This window comes from Corvus cornix, chromosome 3 (genome assembly GCF_000738735.6).
Source record: "Corvus cornix cornix isolate S_Up_H32 chromosome 3, ASM73873v5, whole genome shotgun sequence".
Lineage (NCBI taxonomy): Eukaryota > Metazoa > Chordata > Aves > Passeriformes > Corvidae > Corvus > Corvus cornix.
Genome location: NC_047056.1, coordinates 13,613,097 through 13,631,591, shown reverse-complemented (window position 1 = coordinate 13,631,591; position 18,495 = coordinate 13,613,097). Strand labels below are relative to the sequence as shown.

General features: G+C 38.5%; 1 protein-coding gene across 10 annotated transcripts in view; it reads left to right on the top strand.

Annotated features, from left to right (window-relative positions):
- Positions 1 to 18,495, top strand: part of CDC42BPA (CDC42 binding protein kinase alpha) — a 183,992-nt gene that overhangs the window by 116,601 nt on the left and 48,896 nt on the right. For 9 of the 10 annotated variants that reach the window (XM_039568934.1, XM_039568933.1, XM_039568931.1 and 6 more), the window contains exons 14-18: positions 782 to 1,024; positions 1,272 to 1,382; positions 6,725 to 6,972; positions 11,837 to 11,942; positions 13,679 to 13,803. In XM_039568934.1, the coding sequence (XP_039424868.1) occupies positions 782 to 1,024; positions 1,272 to 1,382; positions 6,725 to 6,972; positions 11,837 to 11,942; positions 13,679 to 13,803 (833 nt within the window). The remainder of the gene's footprint in view (positions 1 to 781; positions 1,025 to 1,271; positions 1,383 to 6,724; positions 6,973 to 11,836; positions 11,943 to 13,678; positions 13,804 to 18,495) is intronic. The other variant, XM_039568935.1, reaches the window with a different exon arrangement.

The following is an 18,495-nucleotide window of genomic DNA, read 5'->3' as shown; positions in this document are numbered from 1 at the left end:
AAATACTAATTTTTCCTGTTGATCTTCTCTTTATCCTGAAATTTGCTTTTCCTTGCTTCTTTGTTCTGCTCTGGTTTGACTGAACATCATTGAACTATGTAAACTGTTGTGGTCCCTCACTGGTAGTGTGGTGGCACAAATCTAGGGCACAGCAAGCTTTGTGAAGCTAATGTGCTGTGGAGTTATCACACACTAGCAGTGTTATTTCATGCTGGTTCTTTGAAAAGAATAGTTATCATATATTGCTTATATTCACTGCAGTGTTTTGTTGCCTGAAACTTTCTCTAATATTTGATATGAAGGTACAGTGTATGGAAATCATTCTGCAGGCCAGTTTTCAAAAGCTTTTTGAGTAAAAATTTTCATAGAGCAGAGTTTTCCATTCAATGCAAAAGCTTTTTTTTAATCATTTAACACTTGAGATTCTTGTAATTTATTTAAGTACTTTTTAAAAAACAATGCTAATGACATTTTTGCATTAAGAAAGCAAGGTATTTTTATATTGTAATGCAAGTGCTTGAAAACCATTGTGTTTACCTGTAATAATGGAGTAGATTCCTACTTGGTTTACATTTATGCAGTTTAACTAACTCCAGTAGTGTAAAACATGCCTCTTTCCTTATTTATGGAGGCATGTAATCTGTATTGTAGATGCATTCATGAAATAAAAAAAATACATAGTTTCTATTCACTCTGGAAAAGGCGTTAGATGCACATCCAAAGACAGAATTCGCCTTGCAGCTTTCTAGGTTTATTACTTAATTCTTTTTTTAAACTGTAGGAACTGGCAGAGTCTAGTGACAGATTAAAATCCCAAGCCAAAGAGCTGAAAGATGCACACAGCCAGCGGAAATTGGCAATGCAGGAGTTCTCAGAGATGAACGAGCGGCTGACAGACTTGCACTCTCAAAAACAAAAGCTTGCCCGCCAGCTCCGAGATAAGGAGGAAGAAATGGAAGTGGTGATGCAAAAAGTAGAAAGTTTAAGGCAAGAGTTACGCAGAACAGAGAGACTTAAAAAAGAAGTAAGTGGTGAGAAGACTGTTTAGACTCTATGAAATAAGTTATATGTAAGGTTTTCTGAGTCTTTTTTTTATTTGTAAATCTTTAACCTTTTGTTTGTTGTTTCTAACAGTACCAGTTTTGTTTTCTAAGAATTTGAAGTGTTCAGTTTGGTGCTGAAGATTTCTCTCTTATATTGAAAACCATCAATAGATTTTGGAAAAAAAAAAAAAAGAATCCTATCTATTAAAAACGTATGTACTTTTGTAGCTGGAAGTCCAAGCTGAAGCTGCAGCTGCTGAGGCATCCAAAGACAGGAAATTGCGAGAGAGGAGTGAACAGTACTCTAAACAGTTGGAAAGCGAAGTAGAAGGGCTAAAGGTTAGTCTGTTTTGATATTAACACCTGCAAACTTACTAGTCAACTAGGACTTGGATCTGTTTGATTGCTTTCAGATGTAGGACAAAAGGGTTTTGTCAGTCTGTCACTTCAGTCAGTGCTAAATGTTAATGCAGGCATGCATTGCATTATTGCCCAGAAAAATGAACGTTTGCCTGATGTGCTACTTCTTAATACTCAACCGTGTCTTGCCACACTGCTTCCATTAATCTTTATTTAACTTTATGTGTTAAAAGCTTTTTTTTAGCATAGGATGGTTGAATATTTGAAGATAAACCTGCATCTGGGCAGGTTTCTGTGTAGGTGTTCTGTCTGCTGTGTTGTTCCTCGTGTTTCCTGCACAATAGGTGTCAACTGATGTAACTGTAAAGGAACAGTTTTAGCACGTTCTGCCTCTCAGCCAGATGATGAGGCATTTTTGCCCAAGAACAGCATTGAGCATGAAGATTTTGTTTAGATTGATGAGATTTCTCACATGTGCATGTGATTTTATGAGAAGAAATTTAAGGCAGCCAAGAATGTTAACTGTTATTTTATTCTGTGATTTAGCATTTTATGCATTGCTCTAAAGAAGTTAGGCTTACTCAAAAATTGAATGAGAAAGTTTTTAATTTACATATGAGGATTGCTGTTCATTTACAGTGAAGTCCTGTTCCAAATGTTTCATGCAGTAGGGTAATTCTAAACTTTTTGGGCAAAACGTGAGATTAGTCCTAATCTGGTCTTAATTTAAATCAACAACCAAGTTTTTTTTCATTAGAATTCTCTGGGGCATTTATCAACATTAAATTATGGCACAAAAAAGTCAGTGGTTTTTTGCAAACACTCTTTTATTTGGCCTTCCTTTGCTAAAAGAGAATAAGGAAATCCATTCAATATGAAGTTTGGATTAATAAAGTTTCTATTGCTGTGAATTCAGGTTGTTATCTGAAAATTAGCGTATTTCTTCTGCTTCCATGAATCTTTCCTATCAGCAAAGAGTTTGTATGACAGTTTAAGAGGCAAGAAGAATTTATGGGAGATCTATTGAGAATAAATGATATGCTGATTTATAACAACAGGGCAAGTCTATCAGAAGAGGAAAAGGGAATTTTAGCTTTCTTGGTAATATTTTACAATTCAGTAAGCACACTTATCTTGTGTGGTTGTTGTGATAGTGCACGGTCCATTCAGTAAAAGCTCTGCATGGTTCCTTAGATAAGTTCAGGGAGTTTTCCTACACAAAAGTATTTAAAAAAGAAAGGAAGGTTTCTCCAAATGAGTAGAAAAGACCATAAATGATGGCAGGTCAAGTGTGAACAGGATATAGAGGGCTAAATAAAGAGAATTTAGGAAACACTTTGCAGTAGATGCTCAGAGTGATTGTGGGAAGTTCTGTAAATCCAAAGCAGAAAACCTCAGGAAACCCATGAGGCTGCTTGGGGATGCAAAAGGCAATCTCTGAGCTAACAGGGCTGTGGCAGAAATGCTCCACCAGGCTTTCGTGTGTCAGACTTCACTGCTGAAGCAAGGGAGATTGGAGATTGCCACTGTCGAGGTTTGATGCTGGCTAAGCGCCAGGCACCCAGGAAAAACTATTCACTCGTTTTCCTCTGCTATGGCTAAGCAGAGATGGGGAAATTAAAACGTAAACAATTCTTGAGTCGAGATAAGGATATGGGGAAAAACATTTTAAGGGCAAGACAGGCTGAAAACTTAATAATAAATTTTCCTTTTACTGTTTAACAGAATTAAAAGTAAAAAGGGTAATGAGAACTAAAATAAACCTTTAGAACACTTATTTTCTTCTCAGCCCCTCCCTCTTTCCCACCGACAGTGCAAGGAGACAAAACATGAGGGTGTGGTCAGTCTTTCACTTTCTAAGAATCTATCTTCAGTTCGTTCAGGGAAAGGAGCTTTTTCTTCTGTTGTGCCGTGGGGTCCTTCCCACAGGAGATAGTTCTCTATGAATTTCTCTGGCGTGGTTTTAATTTTCACAAACAGCAGCCCTCCCCCCTTCCTCCCCCCCCCCCCCCCCCCCCCCCCAACCTGCTGTAACATGAGTCCCTCCCACGGGCCAAGCAGTCTTCCCAAAACTGCCTAGCCTGGGTCATTTTAGTTCATGAGGTTTAGTCTTTTAAGGATAAGCTGTTCTAGTTTGGAAGCAAGGCTTCTCTTTGTCTCTGGAAGCAAGGGTCTTCTCTCTCTGAGTTCCTCACTAGATTTCAGCTTTTCAGCATCCACCTGCTCCAGCGTGAGCACTCTTTCTCATGGGCTGTGAGTGATCTCTGCATCCCCCCACGCACCTCATGAATTACAGGGAAAGAATTCGTTGTGTTATAGTCCTCACCACAGCTTGCAGAGAGATCTCCACTCCGATGCTTGGAGCACCTCCTCCCTCTCCTTCTTTTCTGACCTCAGTGCTGCTATGTTGGTTCTCCTCACGTGTCCTCCCTTTTTTTCCATTTTTCTGACTCGGAAGAAAATTGTTGTCCGTAGGTATTATTGTTCTCAAGTTCTGTTAATTGAAAAGTCCTAATAGAGCTTCGTTGTGCTGAAAAGGTTGATCTTGTCTGTGTTCCGTGTCGGGCAACTGTTCACCATGTTTTTGTCGCTGGCCATGTGGTCCCTGCCAGCCCCACGTGGGTGTCCCCAGCCGCGCCATTCCCGGCCTCGGGAAGGCTCCAGCCCCGGGAGGGCTCCAGCCCCGACCTCACGGGCACTCCCAGGACTGCTCCCGCCGCGGGGTCTTGGCCGCGCAGCTGCTCGCGGCACCGGGATGGCTCCTCCAGCGGCACGGTCCTGGCCGCCGCGCCGTGAGGGACCCCCTCGGAGGGGAGGAAGAAGGAGAGCTTCCCGCGGTTTTTCCTTTCTTAAAACATCTTAAAAACATCTTAAAACATCACAAAGGCGCTACCAACTTCTCTAATTGGGCTGGTAAAGTGCCCATCGTCAGAGCCTTCAGCGATTGGCTCTGTGCCGGACACAGTAGAAACTTCTAGCAGCTTTCTCCCGCCCACCGAAAACCAGGCTGTGTTAAACTAACACAGCCGCACGGTGTGTTCTTGGCAGCAGGGTGGGCAGGTGAGCTGGGTGCTTCTGGGGTGATTGCAGGAAGCAGGAGAGCTGGCAGGTGCGTCAGATGTGAAGTCACCTGAGGGAGTTCTGAAGGAGCTTAAATGAGAAGAGAGCTGCTGGCCAAGATGTGAACCCTCTTATTACAGGCAGCCCACTTTGCCACTGTAACTCTCGTTCAGATCATCCGGGGAGGTGCAGAGTACTGGCTGCAGCTCCTTCCTTAGGAAAGGAGCAGAGGCTGTGGTAGAGGATAAGGTCAGAGAGTTCCAGGATGAAGCAGAGCCTATTGGGAAGAAAGCAGTGTGCCTTCTATCAGGCCAAGTCCTGCAACGCTGACCTGCTGGGGTTCTGCAAACTTGTCAGTGAAGTGTGTGGACAGAGGGGATCCTGTGGATGTCATGCATTTTCAGTAAAATCAGACTCAGTCAGCAGTGTGCCCTGTTAGCCAAGGGGGGGGGGGTGCATTAAACAGCAGCTGTCAGTGTGCCAGGAGATGCATTATGTCTCAGTTGCACCATTTGTCCATTTGAAATAGGCATGTATGAAAACATCTATTCGGAATATATGTTTTCATCAATTCAAAATGTATTCTTTGTTTACTATATCTCTCCAGTTCTCTAAGCCATTGTTCAATACCGTTTGGCTTTCTCTTCTACTGCACCATCTCTCTTATGGTTCCAATAGTGTCTTTTTGTTGTGGTAAGAAATGTGCAATTCCAGGAAAACATTTTATGTACTTGATAGATGATGTTGCAAAGCCTAAACTTTCTCTGTGCTCCAATACCCTGTGTGTGTAAGCAATTCAGGATGTTGGGCAGTAACAGACAAGTTCCATAGTTAACTGCCTGTGCATGACAGAAAATTCCTATGCTTGCTTTTTAAAAAAAAAAAAAAAAAAAGAAATCTTTCTTTCTCCAAAGCACCTCCTGTTAGGATGGCATCTTCCTTTTCCAGTTTACTGTTCTGCATCCTAAGGGCAGAATTTTAGTCTTACATCAAAACAGATGGTTGTTTTGATGAGTTAGAGAAAACAGTGCAGTAGCAGAACATCTCTGGCTCGTACATTTAGGGGGTTTTGCAGTTTTTTGCTGACACTAACAGCAAGGCCCAGCTTTCTCACAGAATTTGTCATGGTAGAAATTCAGCTCATCGGAGTGTTCTGCAATGACAATTAGCTCTTAAATCGTGTTCATACATCAGCAAAAGAAAATTACCCAAAGCCAGTCCCAATTAAGGGTGACTGAGAGGTTTCTAATATCTCATGGTAAGAATGGAGATATAATTAACAAAATATATTTGATCCTCTGGACAGTGTGACAAAGTCACCATAGGGAAGTAGATTTTCCAGTTACGTGCACTTTGTCAAAACACAGTGTTTTTATGAATTTCCTTTCCTTAGACTACCTTGAATTGCATATTTTAAAAAACAGAAAAAAATTCCAAACCAGGTTGTCCATATGTTGGCATTAGAAAGTTATTTCCGTACTTGGATTTCAGTGCATGTCGTGCCACTATCTCATGTTGAACCTGATCTTGCTCCTCCTCTATGTTATGGCAGGACATTGAGTTTAGTGAGTGCAGCATTTGGTGCAAATGTGTATGTATCCTGAAGCAGTGTGTAAAGACTATTGAAATGCCAGAAGACCTCACTAAGAGAGCTATGAAACTTCGAAAAGTGAAGTAATTACTCTTATTGTTTAAAGCTTGTTTTTTCCTGTTAATCCACTGTGATGTAAATGATCAGTTTGAGTAAAATAGGTCAGGTTTCCCTCCTGACTGATACCATCCATACAGTGTTTCTGTAGCTAGATTTTAGCATTCAGTTAACGATCTGCTTCTCTTAGTATAGCTTTTCCAGAAATTACTTTTCCTTCAGAATGTATTAACTGTATATCCTAGTCCTTATTCTGCGTTTCTGAAAGTCACTTGAACTTATTGCTGTCAGCTGTGTGAGTGGAAGCATCAAAGTCTTTAATTCTGTGGTCACTTTCTGACTGCATTTAAGGGGAGTCAGAATGTGACCAGAGATGTTTAAAGTGATGATCAAATTTTCAATGGCTTGAAAACTATTACTGCATTTAAATAATCAAATAATAGAGTGTCATTCAGATTTATGCTGTAACAAATTTTGAAAAAAAAGTGAGTTAGTTATGTTTAACTCAAGGCTCTAATGGGATATTTTCTAAACAAAGACTTAGGAATATCGAGTTGTTACTAAGCATAATTTTCAACATTCTTGAGTGTTAATTTGGGGCTGTTTATTTTAGCAAAAACAGGTTGGCCGCTCACCTGGCGTAAGCAGTATAGAACACCAGCAAGAGATAACTAAATTAAAGGCAGACTTGGAAAAGAAGAGTGTTTTCTATGAAGAAGAACTATCTAAACGTGAAATGATGCATGCTAATGAAATAAAAAGTTTGAAGAAAGAACTGTGGGATGCAGAGAGGCAGCAGCTTGCCCTCAAGAAGGAGATCATGGTTTTGAAAGACAAGTTAGAGAAAACCAGAAGAGAAAAGTGAGTACTGTATGAAATTTACCTTTTTTTAACCTTTTGAAGTCTCCTAGTATTGTTCCAAACACTGTCACTTCCTTAAGTGTAGTGCAGACTGTTGGACTTTGGCTGAGCTGATGCCAGAGTTGAAAACGACCACCTTTAAAAACAGAACAAAAATCTTCACATCCTTGTACTGAAACAGCTAATTTTACACCAGAACTGTTTTACTGGCTGACCGTTCCAAGGGTATGTAACTTGAGTTACAGACTTGTAGCTCAGGGTGAGTTTACCTCTGAAGCTCATGTTGCACTTTAACATGGTTTTTTGACATTTTTCTTTTATTTGGTATTTTCATCTTTTGATGCAAAACTGATGTGTTAGAGATCAAGTATTGTTTACATTTCTGCCAGCGCAGGAACAGTCACTTAATGTGAGCTGAGGCTAATCCATGCTGGGTTCCATCCAGTGTTAACATCAGTCAGCAGACTACTGTGGGCGTAAGCTAGCTGCTTTATCTCTTCTGACATGGTAATTTGTCAGACCTGCTTTTTTCTCTCCCACATGGAGGAGCTTATAACTGGCCTTGAGATTGTTCCTTGAGGCATTCATCAATAAAAAGAAGTTTTTCTGTTGGATGGTGTAGTAGTGGGAATAAGTTAAAAATTGAACATGTTCATTCATAAAAAATTCAGAATGCTTTATAGATGCTGACATAGATGAGTGTTTTTGCTGCTGTAGCAAGATGGCAAATGAGAGAAAGCATGGAAAAGTCCCTGCTGAGAGCTTAGCCAAACTGTAGCAAGTCCTTTAAATATAAGTAGTAAATTAAATACAATTTTTTTCCAAAAAGTTCATGCAAATAGAGGTGGAAACACTGTTTCTCTGGTAAATTGTATTCAGCAGGGATCGTAGATCATACAGCCTAGAATGCAGTGCATGAACTGTTTCCTCCTAGCATGCAGCTGGACCTACTAACAACGCAGGAGTTTGCTGTTTTGTTCTAGGTGGAGAGGTAAAACTTGCCTCAGCAGCATGTTTTCATTGTGATAGAACTTAATGGTCTTGCTGACCAAAGAGTTACAAGTGCACAAAAGGCCATTCTGTCTTGTAAAATATAAAGGTGATGGTATGACATTCTTTTAAAAAAGTGCAGCAGTGTCTTGGGAGGAGCAATATTCAATAAAGGATCATTAATACTTCTTTCTGCAGGCTAAACTGTTTGTAAGGTTCATACCACCAAGCAGCAACCAGACCAAAAATTCCTCCTTTCCCAATTCTGGTATTGTACAGCTGCAGACATTCTAACTAGATGTCCATCTAGTAAAATAACAAAGGTTGATGTGCTTCATGCTAGGTAGCTCATAAACCTTTTTTCAGTCTGTTCTCTCTCTATAAATGGAAAAAGAACTGGGTACAAACCTAGAATGGCTGCTGTCATAACCAAGTGTTTCTTGTAGTATTTCAAGTGTTTGTGTAAGAAAGCATTTTAAAGCATGAGCAGAAATGTGTCATATAACAGGTATCCAACACTTGGCTCCTCATGGGAAGGGCTGCAGCATCATGTTAAGACAGGTGTCCAGGCACATGATGAGTGATTGCTGAAGGTCTGATCTTGTCTGTCTTTTGTTAAACAAATCTGCAGAATCTCATGCAAGTGTTAGGACTGCACAGAAAGGCAGAAGTCCACCGTTCAAATTGTGCTGTAGTTTGACTTCAGCAATTTTGAAGGGAAGCTCAAGCTTTGGGAATGCAGGAATTGCTGTTGCTACTCAATAGTTGGTAGTTTTCCTTAAAAGAACATAGATTTTCTGTTTCTGCTTATGCATATTGTTTTTAGCTTTTGTAGTCAGGCATGAAAAGCTTTTTGTGAGTCTTCCAGTAGAGAGGTGTTCAATATAAGCACTGAAAAGGAAGCACCTGGAGGCTTTGTGCTGAAATAAGTGGAATTATTTCAACAATAGGCTTGGGGTGGGTGTGGAGTTGAAGTATGCTTTTACAGTTTGGCAAAAATATTTTAGTAGTCTAAAAGTAATTTTCAGTGCATATTAAAAAAGATCTTGGTAAGAGGATGTGGTTGTATTACTTTGTAATCTGAGTGAATTACATAGGTTATTCTAAGCAAGGATCAATAAGAGCTTTGACAAAATCTGTATGTAGATTTCTGTGTAACTTGCATGTTGGTGGTTTCTGGTTTGGATTTTTTAAATGGATATTTTTCTTTGTTTGCTTCAATTTTAAGCTTTCTAACTTTTGCTATTTCAAAAGCATAAGTCTTCAGGGGAGAGAAACTGCCTTCTCGTACAAAATGATTGCCCTTTGCTGAAGTCTCATAACATGAGTGCTATTAAAGTTGGAAGCATAGGAACACAGTATCAGGCCAGTGATCTGTGTAACATGAGATTCCATTTCTTAGAATTGTCATTAGGAAATATTTCAGAAGAAGATGCAAGAAACTGTGTAAAATAAATCACATTTGTAGAAATTTCTTTCAGGCCTGTCATTTCATGATGGATTTATAAAGCAGAGAGCTTTATAGAACAGCATTTGCTGGTTTTAAATTGTGTGGTATAAAGAAGCCTGGGGGCTGGTGTTTGTTTCAGGTCTATTTTTCTAGGTTTCAAAGCAGTAAGATAAAATATTTGGCCACTTTATACGGATGCAATAAGGAGCTGGAATGACAAAGTGATACCATAAAGTAGTATTTCACATTGCTTGCATGTGGTTTGCTGCAGTTTTACTGATAAAAAGAAAGCCGGGTTGTGTATGATTTCTTAACTTGAAGAGCAGACACCTAGCTAAACGTTAGATGAGAGAAGTTTGATGGGAGAGGAGGATGCCAGGCTTCAAAGCAAAAGCATTATTTTGATCTTGCTGGCTGTCCAAGGTACACCTATGGAGTCTGTCACAGTTCTGTAGTTTACAGAGTCGCTGTTTGGGTGTGATGGATTATACACACATTCTCCTCTGTTTCAAATTTATCTTCATTTCTGTATTATACTGTAGTAGTCTGACTGACTGGGGTAATGACAATCACCAGCTGAATTAAGAATGTAAAATACAGAAAATTACAAATATGTTGGGCTCTTTCACTAATCCATAACTTCTGTAATTCACCACCATTTATGGCTGCTTTGAGCCCTAAAGCCTTAAAGGAATAAATCTAAGACAAATACGGAATTAAAAATTCCTAAACAAAGCCGTGAAAGCTGCGTAAAAGAAATTCATTAAAAATTAGTTTGGTCTTCTATCTGCAAAATTAGCTTTGAATCTACTCCTTGAAAACAGAAGCAGGACCTGTTATTAATTCCTATGACAGCCAATGCTTTAATCTCTTCCTGCCTTTTCCCTACACAGCTGATCATATGCATGGAATCTGTTGCAAAAAAGGAGTGGTGGTGAATTTCAAACTTGGCATTTAAACAGTGAGATAGTATATAACTTTACTAGGATGAAGTGTTATGTTTCAAAGGATGCCTAGCAACATAGAATTTCACCATGAGTCTAACATGTACTAGATTTCAAAGAGTGGTTGAAGCACTAAATGAATTTCAAATTAAGAGTAGGAAATTCAAACCAGCATTACTCTTAACTGGGTTCGCTGTAACCACTGACATTTCTCATCTTTGAAGGGTGTTCTCTCAATTTGGCAAAGCTTTAGTAGTTCTGTATCTCAGAAAAAGCAGCAAGAATGTATTTTATCTTTGCATTGTGCAAAATTCTGATCAGTATCTAGAAAAACAATTGCAGTGCTCAAGACAAGGCTTCCCCTGGATTTTATTTTTACAGAGTTAACCTTTAATACTGGGCACTTTTTCAAGTCTTTTCAGACTGGACAGTGGTATTTGCTGAGTGGATATTTCTGTATCTGTGGCACTTACAGGATAGTTCCATCAACCTGCTGATGAACTTTGTGCCAGTGACCCAAATAATTGGTGAAAAGGTGAATACAAGACGCAAGGCTAGTGAATCTGAAAACAGTAGATACAAGGTGGGAGTTCCACATCTAAAACATTACTGTGCACCACTTGAAGGAAATTCCATGGGATTTTTTGGCAAACAGAGGGGGCCTGCAGCTTCATTTGTTTTCAGGTTCTCACACCCATTGTGCAAGATCGAAGCTGATATTGAGCAGAATCAACCAGGGGTTCTCCTCTACTGAGAAACATCCATGGGAGAAGGGAAGGTTTGGGGGAAACAGCTACTGTGAAACTTTTTCAGAAAGAATGGTCCAAACTTGCTGTAGAATCTGGTGATATTAGGAATGTAAAAGTTATCCATCCACTTTTTGCTCATAGTGAATGCATGACACCTGAATTAACAGTTCACGTGTGTCTTCTGGCTGTTCTGAATTGCCCGAAGACTAGCCCATACAAGCTGTGCTCATCAGAGACCCAGCCCCAAGTGCTCTAATTTAGCTTCTGTATGCTCTGGTTTCGTGTGTGCTCATTTTTGCCGGTTATTCTGTGTGAAACTTGGAGTTACAGAAATGTGTGTGTTAAAATAATGTTCATGTGAGCTGAGAATGTACCCTGAGCATTTTACAATATGGACACGCGCTTCGGTCTGCAGGATTACAGCTGCTCAGTGTTCAAAAGATACATCTGAAGAATAAAATTTGCGTAAGTGGGTTAATAAACGTTGGCTCGGTGGAGCTCTGTTAGTTTTGTACTGAAGGATTCTGTACTGTCTAATTCAAAAATTTAGCAGGCTGTCTTGTAGTCCTAAGATGGTGGTATATTAAATGGCTTAGTTTTAATAGGTTGTGTTATTATCACAGTAGTGCTTCCCTCCAACATGTGTGTGAATTCATCTCTTTGTGTTTAAGTGAATAATGGGGTGAGTTAGAATAGAAAACTTTCTAATTCTACTTGACTTTATTTCTTAGCCAAAGTGAAAGAGAGGAATTTGAAACAGAGTTCAAACAAAAGTATGAACGAGAAAAGATTCTGCTGACAGAGGAAAACAAAAAACTTACAAATGAACTTGATAAGGTGAGTGCTGATTAGTTAAGCCCTGAATTTACAACTAGTGTATGCTATGTACAAATTGGACAATATGGAGCTGCATTGGTTATAACTACCTTTTAACTGAAAGTAGAAATTGATGTTACACAAAAAATTGGTGATTAATATTAGATATGAATAGTGTCTACATGCATCTGAACTTGAGAAGGCATGTGCATATATATGTGCATATATGAGTATTTATGTGTGGGAATGGAATTAGATGGTCTTAATTTTGGTAAGATTAATTCTAGACAACACTGTAAGCCAAAAAAGAAGGATTATTTCATTGTGTGACCCAAATATAAAAACACACAGTTAATGATGTGATTACTTAGAATACATTTGCATGTCAATCGTTTGAAATACCAGGGCCCCTCCTACCCTTTGAGATTAAGTGTTGCTTTGAGATATTAAAAAAATACAAATGATAAGGCATATTAACTGAAGTGTGTTGAGCAGGTAATAATTACGATTCGTGCATTTAGATTGTCTCTTTATTGTTCATTTTGACAGGTTATTCAATTTCATTGTGCATTATCCAAGTCTTGCTAAACTTGTCTATTCTTTCTGTAATGCATTAGATTTTCTAAAAATATGATGAAAGTACAATGTTCTTCAAAGTAAGCATGTTTGCATGTCTGTGCTCAAATTAAAGTATATTTTCATACCAGTGTAAGACACACAATATATATGCCTATATGTAGGCTTAGTCCAAGAAAACTAAGAAAGCCTAGTCACTTTGATAGTTTTTCTGCTTTCTCTCTCCCCACCATTAGCTTTGTATTTTTCTTGTCAAATGACATATAATAAGTAGGCATATTTAAATTATAAGCCCATTTAAATGATAAATAGGGTGTGGAGTTACTCATATTTGGAGTAAAAAGCAAGACAGATTTTAAATTGGCCATTCTTTAATCATTTTGGATTGTTAATATATTTCAGTACTAAAAGAAGCCTTTCACCTGAGATTCATTCTCCTAAGCAGGCCTTCCTCTAAAGTCTGTCTGGTCTCTGATTCCAATTTGACTTTCTGAATAATAATTTAACATAATGAAGGTTTAGTTCCCAATACCAGCTCGGGTTAGCTGTGGCTTTTGTCTTCCAGAATGTGCCTGTATGAATGGCAGCTATTAGAATGAGAGAGGTTAATTGCTAGGTATAACATATTGTACTTAGAGATGTGCATTTAATTTCAATTTCCCTGTCTACAAGTAAGTAAAATGAAAAATAAGGGAATATGAGACACCTGGAGAATCTCAGGACTGTCTCATGCCTGTATCTGTTCAGTCTCTCTCTCTCCATGGTTACTAAACAAGGGAGAGAGTTCAGCAGTCTTATCTGAGCTGTAACAATTTTTATGCCTTTGCTTTGCTCTTCTAGTACAGATTTTTCTATACAGAACATTCCACACCTGTATGGTGCAAAGCAGAAACCTTCTAAGAGTTGTAGAGGTATTTGGAGACTAATTCTCAGAAAACTCATTAATTTGGTAGAGTGAAAATGTAGTTCAAGTCCTTAAAAGTGGCTTTTCAGTACAGCTAAGGTCATACATAGGAAGAGATTCTGGCTTTCATTGTTACATGGTGTTTATTGTGATGGCCAGTACCAATTTCTAAAGCAGATGCAAGGTGTGGGAGAGGGGAACATGTGGTTTTGAGTCTGCACAGAGATGGAGTCACAGCAGTTTATACTTCTAACGAGTTGTTTAAATTCTCCTTCAGCTCACCACCATGTTTGAGAGACTGAGTATGAATAATCGGCAGCTGGAGGAAGAGATGAGAGACCTGGCTGATAAGAAGGAGTCTGTGGCCCACTGGGAGGCCCAAATCACTGAGATCATCCAGTGGTGAGTACTCTGCTCTCATGGCATTGCAGAATCCCCTCAGTATGTGGTGGGGCTGGTGCTGAGTTTTTGTCTTTGCACATGGCACTTGGGAGTGCTGAGGTGAAACCTCACACCCGTCTGGGATTCTGCTGGGGTTTTGGCTGAGATGGTAGTAATATACAAATCCAGAAAACTGTGTTCCTCCTTAAGAGTGAAAGTGTCTCACCAAACAGAGCTTTTCAAAGTGCAGGAGAATCATGGTCATTGGGTGTGGCTTGTGGGTATGGAAGAATGCTGAAAGGAATCGTGCTGAGCTCACGCCTCTGAGAGGGAGCAAGCCTGGGAAAAGTAGTGGCTGAGTATGTCTCGGCAATAATTTCCTTCATCTGCTTGGCATGTGGCAGAATGGAACAAATACAGTGCAACTTTTATGTGATTTTTTACAAGGAGAGTATTTGAGACTACCACAAAGCCAGTCAAGTCATGTTTCTAATGGTACTTCTGCTAAATAATGATGTTATCTTTCTAGAGTCTTCTGTCCAATTCTAGTAAATTAAGAACAAGAAAAAAGGTTGAAACTATTAAGAGAAAAAGATTGTGTATTCTAAGTTTTTCATCTATCTTTTTTTTTTCCCTTCATGCCTGCTTATCTCCCCTCACCTTTAATGGTCCACTGCAGTGTTTCGCATCTACAAAACCAGTTTGCATTCAGATATTTATTTTACGGATCATCCACTTCTAGGAAGACTTCATCATGATATACTAGTATTTTTCTAATTGATTATTCCCTCCCCCTGTTTTTCCTATCTCATGTTAGTGAAAAAATTGAACCTGTTGTGCCCAGGCAAAAATGGGAAACATTGTTTTAGAGAAACCTATTTTGGTGTTGTTGTAATGTTAGTTCAATTTCGTTGTCCACCTATAGGGAAGTTTGGCTTTTGAATAGTGCCATGTGAACACATAACAAGGCATAAGGGCCATCCCCGAGGTTTCCTGTGTGTTTTAAACCATGTTTGTTGCATAAAATTATGTAATGCTGATCTGTGTTACGAAGTCCATTGTGTCTCAAGGCATTGTATTTGTAGCAGAAGTAAAAAAATTTAAAGGGTCCACTTTTTGTGTGTGTTCTTTTAAATTTTGTCTCTCATACCGGTGATAGTAGTGGACAACCTGAGTCACAGAAATTTAAAACTGTTAATTAACTGTTAATTTAAACAGCTTTTAATTTCTGGCCAATTGGAAATGTTTATTCAGAAAAAAAATCAAGGTAACAAGTGATACAAGTCTATAATTTCACACTCCTTATTGCTTTAAGGTCGTGCTTATCTGTCATAATGCACCAAGGTAATCAAACACAATTTTTCAGATTTACATGTGAAAACAGTCATAAAACTTGCCAGTTGTAGGAAAAGACAAATCAGAATTAAATGTAGATTGTTCCACTTAACATGATGTAAAAATGTACCAACAGCCATTAAGAATGTACCTTCTCCTTTACTTTTATGAGAGTGTTTAATATTTTAAGATGTATTACTGATGTGGTTCAGGCAAATGATAAAGCATTTTTCATGTTAGGGATGTCACTGTAAAGAGTAAAATGGTTTGGCCTTGAGTTTTTTGTTATCTCTGACAATACTTAGTGAAAAAAGATCTGGAACATGCAAGACTAACTTTCTGAATAACAGACACTATTTTACTGATCCCTTATGATAATATAGTGTCTTCTAAATAGTACAGAAATAAAAATTAAAGAATTATGTGAAAAGGAGAAAACAAAAGTACTAGGGCAAACATTAAGGGAATCTAAAAAGTCTGGCTTGGTTCCAGTTTTTCATCACTAAACACATCTCAATTTTTCCTCCATACTTTTCTCTGCTTATGTTAAAATTTTTTCAGCTATGTGAGGCCTTATCTTAGGTCACATTTTTTCCTTGTTATGTTTAGATTTTTCCATGTGGTACCCAGATAATCTGGTCATGTCCATCTGCTGTTCTTAGAATTCAGCACTGCATACTGAAACTAGGCTCTTCTCTGGGGAACATGGCTATAGGAAGTATTAAAGCATCCATTATAATGATAAATATTTTAAAAGAAAAAAATCCACACCTAATTTTGGAGAAAACTAGTCTTATTTAATCAGTCACAAGACTGTGTTTTTGTCAGAAGAGCATGCAGTTTAAATCTGTACCTAAATACTCAGTGTGACAATGGAATGCCTTGGAGCTAGCTAAGTAGGGGAGACTTTGTGAGTTCCCTCTTCAAAACTTTACAGACTTCTCATACAATATTACATTAAAATACCTATTTTGGGTGCATTATTTCCACCTCTTAAACACTGCCGTGTCCTTTTTCTACCATGATCCAGGAAGGATAAGAGGCAGGATCCAGGAAGGATAGTTACTGGATTTGTAAACAGTTTGCTCAGAGGCCTGTTCAAGGGACTTGTTCTAGTCCTGTTTTGAGTAACACAAGCCCAAGAAGTCCCTAAATTTTTTTAAGTGCTTTGCCATCTAATGGATACCTCTCAAGAAATCTCTTCAAATTCGTACTTTGGATGGTTAAGATTTGTCACTTTCTTCATGATTCCTGCAACCCTTCTAAATTGCTGTTTCTCACAGATTTTATAACTTGTGAGTAATTTCAGTGGCTTATCATGTTCCTTTAGCCTTTCCCTGCTCTTCTACTCTGCTTTATTGCATCTTCTTTAGGGATAATGTATGAAAGCCTTTTAATCTTGCTGTTGTTATCTCAAGATACCATAAACAAGGCAATATTTTAATATAAACATTTGAATCAAACTTTCACTGCAAATTCTGTTGTGGACTCAACAGACCCTCATGGATCATTCAGCCTTAATGGAGCTATTATATTGACGAGTTTATATTAGCCAAATCACTCATCATTCCTTGACAAGAGTAAGAAATACTGAGGCTTTTATAGTCAGCTATAAATCTTCCTATGGGAGATGGGAAAGAGATTAATTGCACTGGAGGTTAATGCAGTCACTTTAAAAAGGAATATTTTAAATAGCCGTGGTACCATATTTCTGTGCTGTGCAGAAAGGAGGTCACTGGAAATCTTGGTAGTGATTCCCAGCGTACTTGGCAAGAACCTTAATTTGGGAGGGATTAATGTAACCTAGTTGCACAAGTCCTAAGGTAGAAAACTCAGTAAGTCCCATGACTAGTACTCTAGAAGTCTGTTTTTCTCACCACAGGTTGAAAAGAAAGCCTGCCCAACTCATTCAGGTGGATAATTCTGTATTGTTGAGTACGTTTATGTGGATGAGCTGAATCCTACCTGTTTTGCCTGTAGAATGGATGTTAGGCTTAGATTCAGCCTGGCCAGAAGCTCTCATTGTTGTTTACCAGAATATTCAGTTCATATTTTACTTACCAGCCAGATTTTTTTTTTTTTACTATTGTTGATTTTCTCTCAATTGATTTCATTGGAAAAAACCCCAAGACAAAACCACAAAAAAAAAAAAAAAAAGTACCAACTACCCCCTCCCAACACTTGTAAACTAAATCAAACCTAAAGAAGCCCTGAAATTTGGGTTGGGGGTTTTTTGGTTGTTTTAAAATCTGTTTGCTCTCAGAAAAAAAAGCACACACAAATTTTGAAAAAAAAATAGCAAAAATTCTATGCATGTTGAACTGTTAAGAAACTCAAAACGTGTAAAATTCTGAGATGTGCTGTATTTGAAGTAAGAATAGTCAGAAGTTAATTATCTCTAAAATAGAAATTCTGGAGGGTGGGGTGAAATTTCAGGGCTCGGGAGCAGAAGGAAGTGGTAAAAATTTTTAGAGAAATATATTTAAAAAACAGGTTTTATTGGAGACAGCAGGGGAAAAATTAAAAATGAGGTTAGAGACTTTGAGTATACTGGGACGACAACAGAAATTTGAAAGCACCGAGAGACTAGAGGAGTCATGACTCTCAGATTTCCTTGGGGTTTTTAAATCAGGTTAAACAGAGCTTGGTGTAAGACCCCAGGGCTTTAAGACCACTTCTGTTGAGCAAAATTCTTTGGTCCTCTGGGTCCATTTTGTATTGTAAAGTATCCCAGCTGGAGACCCACTGAGCATCCTGACAAACACCATACGGATGGCAGCCAGTGGTTATGTGAGGGTTGTCATGATGTTGGCTCCAACCAAAAGGTCAAATTTAATTTTACAGGAACTTGTACCATATTGCTCTTCTGGGTTCTTTGCATTGATGAACTAAGCTTGCAAGGGCAATTATATCTGAAAACAGAACAGTTAATCTAAATTTTCAGTAAAGAAAGAAGTGACTGGGTGGAACCTGAAGAACTTCCCTTCCTCAGGTCTCTTGCTGTGCTTGTCAGGGCTCTCTGTCAGAATGAGGACAAGGAGAGCAACATTAGCAGGAGTTACTTTGCCATTCTTGCTCTTTTTTTCCTTAATTTTAATTTTTTTAAGCCAGCCAAATGGAAAAACCTCAGCAAAACAATAACAAATAAGAAAGCTCCAAGAGCTCTTGGGTCCACGTAACGCTTAATCAACGTATGTCATTACTGAGAGAATTTTGCCATCTAGTGGACAACAAAACCACCTCGGATCCAAATTTCACTGCTTTAATTTACTGTTTTCTAGAGCCTGAGGAGTTCCCCTTGAATTCAGTACAGATAGTTGTAAAAATTTACTTTATGTTTTCATTTTCTAGATTTCTATATGTCTGTGGAACATCTCT